Source organism: Rhododendron vialii, chromosome 9a (genome assembly GCF_030253575.1).
Source record: "Rhododendron vialii isolate Sample 1 chromosome 9a, ASM3025357v1".
Taxonomy (NCBI): domain Eukaryota; kingdom Viridiplantae; phylum Streptophyta; class Magnoliopsida; order Ericales; family Ericaceae; genus Rhododendron; species Rhododendron vialii.
In genome coordinates this window covers 26589591-26599829 of record NC_080565.1, presented here as the reverse complement: position 1 = coordinate 26599829, position 10239 = coordinate 26589591, and the positions used below count along the sequence as shown (strand labels likewise).

General features: G+C 36.0%; 1 protein-coding gene across 1 annotated transcript; it reads right to left on the bottom strand.

The window, feature by feature from the left end:
* Window positions 1–1016: 1016 nt before the first annotated feature.
* LOC131302062 (uncharacterized) lies at window positions 1017–1671 on the bottom strand. The gene is made up of 2 exons (XM_058328642.1): window positions 1290–1671; window positions 1017–1209 (listed from the first exon to the last, which is right to left on the bottom strand). Exons 1-2 carry the CDS (start codon window positions 1605–1607, stop codon window positions 1126–1128), a joined length of 402 nt encoding a protein of 133 aa, XP_058184625.1. The 5' UTR covers window positions 1608–1671; the 3' UTR covers window positions 1017–1125.
* Window positions 1672–10239: the final 8568 nt, after the last annotated feature.

Below are 10239 nucleotides of genomic sequence, written 5' to 3'. Positions count from 1 at the left end.
GTATTGCCTTTGCTAATTAATGGCAACTTAGTTGCAAATGGTAGTGCTATTTTGATTATGTTTGAATTGTCTGAGCCCAAGTCTTTTTGTGTTTCTGGCTTGTTTTGTGGCTGCTACTGCTGCTGTTTTCTCCACTTGTTGTTCTGCTTTCTGTCCAGTTTTGTTGGTGTTTGTTGCTGTTGTTTCCTCCACTTGCTGTTTATCTGCTTGGTGTTTTGCTGATTGCTATAACAGCACCCCAGTTCTGTAGTTTACTCTGTGTTCTGGTTGCTACTCAATGGTCTACCTCATGCACTATTTTTATGACATTTTTTGGCATGTTATCTACCTATACTTATATAAGTTTTATGGCGGTCATGTTTTAATTTTGGGCTGAAATTTTATATGTTCCATAGGCTATGATGATATGACAGACAAATTTAAAGGCGAGGCACTTGTCTTGGCAGGATAATTTATGAGGGTCAATGGTTTAATCACCAATTGGCAACATAAATTGTAGCTAAGTGGTGCATTATGTGCCGGTGGGAAAAAAATCTGAGCCTACTTATAAAAAAAATTATACTATTCATTATGTTATTAATGTTATAATCATTTTTTTTCTCGTAGATTGTACAATGTCGAAAGACAATAAACAATACTATTGGGTGGTTTTCGTTGGCCGTCGTCCGGGAATTTATACAAGTTGGGAGACCGCGGGACTGCAGGTTAATGGATACCCGGGAAACTTGTTCAAAAGATACACAACGTTCGACGAAGCCGAAGGAGCATTGTTACAGTTCCATGAGGAAAGATACCGACTCCTTCAAATGCAGTCGGTTCGAACTGAACAACAATCAAGACACAATGGTTCCACATCCGAAAGTGCTTTGGAAGTTCAACATCGAACTAGTGTAACCACAAAATTCGTTATCGTTTTTTTCTTAGGTTTCTTATGTTGTATAATCTTCGCACATCTATTCGATTCTGATTGAACTTGTACGTTTTTTTCAAACATTATGGAAATTAAGATTGTAATATGAACACAAAGTAATCATCTCAATTAAATTTAAATATTTAGTTGAGGTACATTACGAAGGGTACAAATTTATTATCCAACATCAAACTCATGTTTCCAACTTCTCCGCATCAGTACTCACGTCCAAAGCAATGGCACCATCGATTATAATTCGGAAATTGCATTTCCCTCATCTGCCTATCTCGTCGATTGACCTACACAAATAGTAGCAAAATTGTTTACAAATTACCGTAAACATGAGTTTATATAAATTGCAATAATATTGATTACTTACTTTGACATATTGATTCCAAATTGCATCTTCTACCAATAGTCTATTTTCAGCTGCATTCCAACCAAACCCGGGAATTTGAAGCATGTGTTGTAATTGAAAACAAGTTTGTTTCCAATTCTTAATCTTTGCCTCAATATGATTTTTGGCAATACCACCTTGGGGGAAGGAAGATCTCATTTGATTTTCCAAGACTCCCAAGTACGAGGGACGAAACTCGTGCTCAGCTTGCCAAACACCTTGATTTACAAGAGTCGTAAGTTTTTCTAGTAACGACTCTTCCTCCTCATCGCTCCAAGCTCGGCGTGCGGCGCGTGCCATTGTGAGGCAAATTCCGAAAATAGTTCGAATTTACTTTTAATGAACAAGAGATATGAAATGGCATGAAGAAAATGGTACAAATGTGTGCCTTTTATAGAAAAAATTTACCAAATAAATTTGGTGAACATGTGATTTCAATTACCACACACCCAACAAATTTGTTGACCATGTGCTTTCAACAACCCAACTAATTTTAACAAGGAAACAATTTTTTGGTATATTTTGGTTTTTACAATTTTTTCGAAAATTCATTATTCTATTACAAAAACATTTTAAACATTTAACCGATTTATATTTTTCATTTTTTTATAATAATAAAAAATGAAATCTGTTTTTCTATATAATGTCATAATAATTGAAATATTTTACAAATATTATATCATTTAATCCGTTTTTTTTAAACAAAAAACAAAATTAATGTGGTTTAAACATTTTCAAGATAACTTAATTTAATTTTATCCAGTTTTTTTTTTTAAAAAAAATTATTATTTTTAAATTTAAATTAACCTATATTACCCATTAAATTAAAAGTATGGGGGCAATAAAGTCATTTCACATCTTATCCCATCATATCCACTTTCCAAATCTCCCTTCTCAAAAAACCATCCAAACACCTCATTATAAATCCACCATTCTTAAGAGGTGGGGTCACCCTTCTTAACATATCACTCCTCATTATATATCCACCTTCAAATCCTCCCTCATTACAAATCCACCCAAAACAAATCCTCCATCCAAACGGGCCGTTAGAGTTATAAGAATCTGGTTCGGCCAAGAGGAATGATGTACACGGCTTCTTATTGGATGAGAGAAAGAACAGAGAATTAAATGGTGAGAAAGTGTGCTAAGGTGTCGGATCAAAAAAAAAAGTGTGCTAAGGTGTATGTACATTTATTTGCATTTGCATTTTGTTTGTTTGGGTGGGTGGGAGGGGGGGGGGGGCAGAATAGGAGAAATTTTTCGGTGTTGGGCAGGTATATTTCACGTTGTACTTGCTCGGCACATTCGAGCCGTCCAATATATTTTTGAATGGCTCGGATTGAAACCCTCTCTCCTCTCACGCCAAAACTTTTTCTCTTTACAAATTCAAGCCGTCCAAAAAAGCAATGAACGACTCATATGCGCCGAGCAGACACCATGTGGTACCCACCCGGCACTGAAAATTTTACTGAATAGAAGGGTTTGTCGTGGCTTCTGGCTTTCAAATGGCAGTATGGTCATAGTGATGGTACCGAGGAAAAGATGTAATGGGAATTATTACTGTGACTTACGGTTGTGTGGAGTTTTGCACTGTATTAATTTTCCTTCAGCTATAAAGAGAGCCCAAGAAGAGAAAACTTGGGAGGGTTGAGAAAGAAAAAAAAAAAAACAGTGGCCATTTGGCCAAGTAATATGCATATTAGGCTAAGTTTCGCTAAGGTCTTTTTTTTGTTTTTGTTTTGTCCTTATTTAAATTTGTTTTTGTTTTTGTTAGTTTTGCACCTAATGAATGAATTTATTTTTATTTGAAATAAGAATAAATATACTCTGTATTTGAAATAATCTTTATTAAAAATAACGGACTTAATGAATTAATTTATTCTTATTTGAAATAATTTTTTGTGCAATAATGGACTTACTGAATTAGTTCTTCATGCAATATGAATCTTGTACAAGTACTTATTTTTTTAAGAACTCTTAGCGGAACACAACGCAAGTCCTAATAGTGATGATTAGATCAGTTCATTTTATTAAGTCCTGATTAGTCCCAGGAGGCCAGGATTAAAAATGTTTTAATCCAATCCTGCTTCTAATCTCTCGTCCAAAACAAACATGCCCTTAGTAAAACACTACTTACAGTAGCATTTGCCATTCCTGTTATCGGTCTTGCTATTGTCAGCCCACTGGACTAATGATAAACACACTAGAAGACAAAAAAAAAGTATTTCTATGAACTTTTTACACTCTTTAATACACATTCACACATTCACTATTGTCAATCCATTAGGCTGATTTTAGAATTTTCCTTCTTCTGTTATTGTTTATAGCCCATAAAATCCGGAAAATGAAGGAGCGAAGAAATCACGAAGGATAGACAGGACTGTTTGACAATTGAAATGACAATGCAAAGGGGTAACTTTACACCTCTGTATTGATTCCTTATCTAAGGCTGATCCATGGCTATGATCCGTAGGGTTTTAGCAACCCTATTTCGAAGAGTTTTCTTTCAAGAGAACCATCAATGGCGTGCACGACCCAGTTCACTGTCTCTGCGATGGAAGGACGACCCTGTCCGGTTCAGTAGTAGTACCTTTAAACCCACTTTTGGAACTTACAGTAACTTTTGTGCTGTTTTTTAGATTCATTTGCCATATTTGGTTGATTGTGCAGTACTCCGTACTTGATTTGATTAAGCTGTGAAACGAATTGGTTGAAATTGAACCAGGTCGTTTGAAACAGAGAGAGCCAGGTTGAGGTCCCACTTCGTTTACATTGCTTAAAAATTACTCCCAAGTAAAATCCAGTCATGTTTTTTGGCCTTCTGATCTTTTTTGAGGATGAAGAAAAATTGATGTTCACTACCTAAATTACTTTATATTGGGATTTGTCTCACATCGGTTAAATATCTCCTTCAAAATTAGTATATGAATTTAGGCAGCCTCTCCACTCTTTGAGCATCCACATTGTAATAAGCAAATTGGTTTGGATAAGCAAACTTAACAACAATACTAAAAAAATATCTTACATTGTAATAAGCAAAGTTACAAGTCTTTTAGCAAATAACCAAATTCCACCCATTGATCTGGTGCGTGATTAGAACTCATTTGTAATTGGACATAGGTGCATTGCGTATTGTGGGTTTTTTTTTATAGGGATACAAAAATAACCAATGTGGAGGTAAAATTTGTTAAGTTTGATTATGAACTAAATGGATAATCAAATGCTGACGTGACACATTTTGATTATTGATTTTGATTATTCCCATTGCGGATGCTCTTAGTCAATTGGTTTGGAGTTGAATGCTTTAACATGGTATCAGAGCTAGAGTTTCGGAGGCTTTTCCCCTTTGTTTGTGCCATAGTTGCACTTTATTTCATTGTGATTCGTGTGTTCCGAATCCTTTGTTGATCTCTCCATGTGCGAGTCAGGGGTCGCACGTGCGGGGGAGTATTGGGATTTGTCCCACATCGATTAAATATCTCCTTCAAAACTAGTATATGTGCTTGGGCAGTCTCTCCACTCTTAGCCAATTAGTTTGGAGTTAGATGCTTTAACACTTTAAGTAGGAAAAACAGTGCGGAAAACAACAATAGCCAATTTATTGATTTTTGGTTTACAACAAGAATAGTATAAATTACAGGATATTAATTACTGTAAAGAACACGAGATGCAAACCAAGGCCTGTGTTTCGCATGGTACCCTTAACACGAATTCACCGCCTCACCGGAACTGGAGGTTGTCTCAGTGATCGTCTCATATGATTGACTCGGTCTCACTTAGTTGCAGGAACGTTGCCTTTGACTGCCTGTTGAACAAACTTATGTTTGTACACTCCCTCCAGAAAAGAAGAGGTATGGTAGAAGAAGAATGTCTGATTTTTCGGTGTTTTGAAACAAGAACATCTGGCTGCCTTTATAGCTGAAAGATGCTCCTCAGGGAGCCTTTCCATTCAATAGGGGGGATTCAATACTCTTACATTCAATACAGGAAATTAATGCATTCACTATAGGGAATTAACCTTCTGATTAATCCCTTTCAAAACGAAAACCATTGAATTACACCATTCAGCTTAATCAGTTCCTTACTAACCTATACTAGACCAGAGAACTAAAATCACAGTTTGCGGGCCCATGAATCCTGACTTTTGACTCCGGCCACGGTCTCATCTAGATATTTGGTGACTCTGAGCGCGCGCGTCCCTCGGCTAGAAGGAAGGAGATTAGTAGAGTTGAACTTGATAGCTTTACTCCTCCACCCTCTTGAATAGTACTCTCTCCGATTCCATTTTTTAATCCCAGTTAGCATTTTTTGTTTTTCCAAAAAATATTGTTTCACTTCAAAACCAAAAGGGTTATAGTTAAAACAATATTTTACCCTTCTACTTTTAAATCAATAGTGCTAAAAAAATTTTAAAAATAATGATTGAATGGTAAAATGAAAAAAATGTTGTGCTTAGATATGCAATAATTATGTTTGTGGAGTTTGCATATGGATCAGTAGGGGGGGCTCGGCTCCTGGTTCCTTCCTGGTAGCTTAGCTCGTTCTCTGCCTGACATGCAACAAGTAACTAAGTCTGGTGGCAGCCTAGTGACTCTCTAACGATAAAGTTAGATCTAGGAAGAAGAAAGTAAGTCTAAGATTAGGGAGAAATGACATACCTCTTTAGGCTTAGATCCTTTTCCTTTTATAGATCTCGCTTGACTTTCCCACCAAGTAAGTGCGTGGAGGGTATGCTTGGGTGATGTCACATATGATATCCCGAATAAGACAGTTATGAAGAAGCACATGGCCAAAGCTGGCCGCAATGATGACCCACGTGTTGTAACTGGCTCGGCCTACGTCATGATGACGTACGTGGCCAAGCGGTAGGTGCACACGGTTAGGACTTCACCGCCAAGTCACACAAGCAACAATAGCATGACCTAGCTTGGTGTAACCGAGCGATGTGAAGCTGAGCTATCGGACTGTGAGGTAATCCTGACGGGCCGATGTGGGCACGCTTGGTGGTCCTTGGCTCGGGAATGATCCGAGCCCCATTTTTGGGGCCACTACAATGTTCCCTTATATAGTTGAAATTACTAAAAGAGACTAAAAAATGGAAACAGGAGAGTAAAACCAAAGAAAATTCTATAGCTTGTATAGTGAATCAAGCCTCGTTCCACTTTCTTTTTAAATTTTCTTTTTAAAAAATAAGGTAATTTCAAACTCAAATATAACGAAAATGAAAAATAATATTTCAATTTTTTTGCACCGTTTAAAGGATCTTAATAAGGTCTATTAAATAAGATTTATATTGAAATAAATTTTTTTTGTGTAAATACATAATTTTTGAATTTAAAATTATCTTCCGTTTTTAAAAGTTCTTTTTAAGAAATCGGAACGGACATCTCTATTATCAAATATTCTACAACCACACCCAACATCACACACCCAAATACACACCCTCTCACAAAACACAAGGGTCCTACTGGCGTATATAGATTTGATCGAGATCTATACAACCCAACACAATTTTCTTCATTGTTAAAGACAGACAATCTCCGGGCGAATATGAAGCGCCTGGGTACAGGTGGAATGAAAGAGAATTTCAAATCCGCTTTATATACGTACAAAAAAGCTATAAGTCAGGTCAAATAAGTTAGTGTACACATTTAGAATAGATAAGAATTATATAATATTATATTAATATTAAAACAGTAATAATACTAAAATTTATTTGACATCTTATTTATTTGGCATCTTTCTAAATTTCTTATGTTATAACTTTTATAACTAAGTCATCACCTTTTTATTAACCTTTTTGAAAAAGCTAAGATCTGGTGAATTGAAAATAATTTAGGACCCTTGTGTTTTGTGAGATGGTGTGTATTTGTGTGTGTGGGACCTGTGTATTTATGTGTATGGAACCTTTGTATTTTGTGAAAGGGTGTGTATTTGGGTGTGTCATGTTGGGTGTGATTGTAACATCTCTCCTCTATTATTGCTTTGGTGAACTGCGCACGTATACAGATAGAAACAGATGGGGTGGGGTTGGGGGTGATTGGATGTGTAAGCAGAGTACGATGTAAAGGACTAGTCCATTTTTGAAAGCAAAGATGATACTCACACAACAATCTAAACACAACAACTTACACAATCTCTCACATGTATGTGGGGTCCACACATAGTAGTATGTGTGGAGTCCACATGCATGTAAGAGGTTGTGTAAGTTATTGTGTTTGAATTATTGTGTGAGTATCATTTTTGTTTTGAAAGGCTCAAGTAAACAGTGTAGCACCACCAAGTAGTGGACACGTATTATTTTACTACTCCTATTTTATTTTGTTTCATTTTATTTAGTTTGGTAGGTGAAATTATCATCTTACCCTCCCTAAAAAAAAAGAAATTATCCAACACATTGTTTTTTTTTTTTTTTTATCCGCCTCCAACACATTGTTTGATCAGTCCAATTCGCCAAAAAGAAAATGCTAACCAGCTTATTAGACGTAGAAAATGTAAGAATATTCGAAAAATGTGTACTGATCAATATTCGTGAAACGTGTATTGATATCTGAACTTATTTGTCATTGTACACTTATAATCTTTCGCATAATAGGCGGAGGTTAGTAAAAACATTTATCAGTATACCGGAGTTGGTGAGATTTACCTTGGGATGTCTCACAAGGATAAAAAGTTGGGCAAAGTCGACTTTGATTCTAACCCGAGCCGTTCATAACGTATTAATCAAAGAATAAAGCATCTCTTGTAAAGATATCAATTCAATCTGACATTATTAACTCAGTAATTTAATTCTTGTTAAAATAAATGATAAATTTAAATTTAAAAATTTACTTCATATATAATAAATTCGATTCGACCATGAGGTTTTTATTTTTTGATCGACTTGAATTTTAGTATGAATGTAGTACTCATCAAACTCTACAATATCAACGCTTCATATCTAATTTTCAGTACAAGAGATGGATTGGTTTAATTCAAAGAAAAAGAAGAATCAAGGAGAAGATAAGAGCATATCAAACTTTTAATACACGTCTGTCACACTTGCAACTATTGTGGACCGAATTGAGTGTTATGTGCACACTTGACAAACAACATGGGTGTTATATGCATTGTGAACCATAAAAAGTGTTTCCGTACATAACCCAAATCACAGGAGTTCAAAATGGACTTTGTTCTTAAAAGTTAAACCTATCAATCAAATTCTTATTTATATCAGTTTAGCTTGTTGCGGACAGTCTTGAAAAAATAAACGACCCTGATCATTTTTCGGAATCTCCAATTAAGGAGAAATTTTTGGATGCTGGGTGGGTATCACGTGCTATCCGCTCGGCGCATCAAAACTGTCTATTTTAGTTTTGAATTGCTCAGAATTGGAGAGAGAAAAAGGAGAGAAGTTAATAGAATAGGGAGAGAAAATTTCAATCTAAATCATCTAACACACCTTTAAATGGTCCGAATATACTGCTGAGAAATCACATGACCGTGCCTATGTGGTACCCAACCCAATACCAAAAAAATTCTCCCGTGCCTATGTGGTACCCACCCAGTACAAAAAAATTCTCCCAGTTAAACTCTCACGCAACCAATGTTATACTGGTGCACGTAAAATGGTGTACCGGTGGTTTTCTTGTTATTTGATGGATCCCTGAAATAAAATCTACAAAGTTCCAGACTTCCTGGGATTTCCCTGTCCCCACTCTGTTTAGAGAATAACTTTTTTTTTTTTTGGAAAATCCACATTTTTCACCACTGCCATTTGTGAGTTTTACTTTATTGCTGTAATATGAACCGTTTATCTTGTAAGATCTATCAAGTAGTATATTCACGAATAAAAATTAGCTTCGTCAGACATCGATAGATATGTCAAAAATTGAATTTTAGTTTATAAAATGGACGGTCTTGTTCTATAAAGTTAATTTTAAAAACTAAAATTCAATTTTTGATATACACATTTATGTCCGACGAAAATGATTTTTGTCGAAGATAAAGTACTACTTTGTGAGTTTTACAAGATGAATGATTCAGATTATTTCAATGAACAAACAGAGGAGCCCACAATAGGTGGTGGAAAAGATGGGTTTCCCACGTGAGGTGGAAAGAATTTATTCTCCTCTGTTTTTATTTTTATTTTTATGAGCAATCGGTTTATTCTCCTCTGTTTATTTAAGCAATTCTTCTCTCTTCTTCCTCGTACATACCCCAACTCTCTCTCTCTCTTTCTCTCTCTCTCTCTCTCTCATACACACATTATCAATTGGAGTAATGTCTTTTTGAGATCTATATATAAACTCTCTCAGTCAAGCTTGTGAATGCATGAATGAATAATTTTAGCAGTATTAGGTATTGTGGAAGAAAGGAGCTTCCTTCAGTCCAGTTCGAGGCAGGTTGAGGGCTGGTAGCTCAGCTGCTGACTCGGTTATTCAAGAACTCATCATGTCACAAAGACGAAGAGATCAGAGAGAGAGAGAGAGAGCATGCAGCGATGTGTTCTTGATTGACCGAAGCAGGAGCTGTGTCCAGTCGTTACTGTCACGCCTTGGACTGAAGGGAGCTCCCTATTATTATTCCACCATACCCGATCTATCTCGTTATCGATCTCGTCTCATCACCGCCTAATACATTTCTTTTCCTGTCGTTTGTGTCGATCGTAATCGCGGCTTCTCGATTTAGCTAGCAGTAGCAAGCTTCTCGTGCTAAATGTTTCCATTTTTTTTTTTTTTGGGTGCCTGGTCAGAAAGAGGTAATAGATGGTGGAGGATTTTCTTCACTTGTGCGCAGAGATGATTTCATGTCAATTGAACTTTGACAATACTAGGCATATAGCAGATGGTACCACGTCAATTTTGAGTGCATTTATACATACATACATACATACATATGTGAGTGTGTGTATGCTTTTATGTGGTATATTTGCAACTAATTGATATAAGCT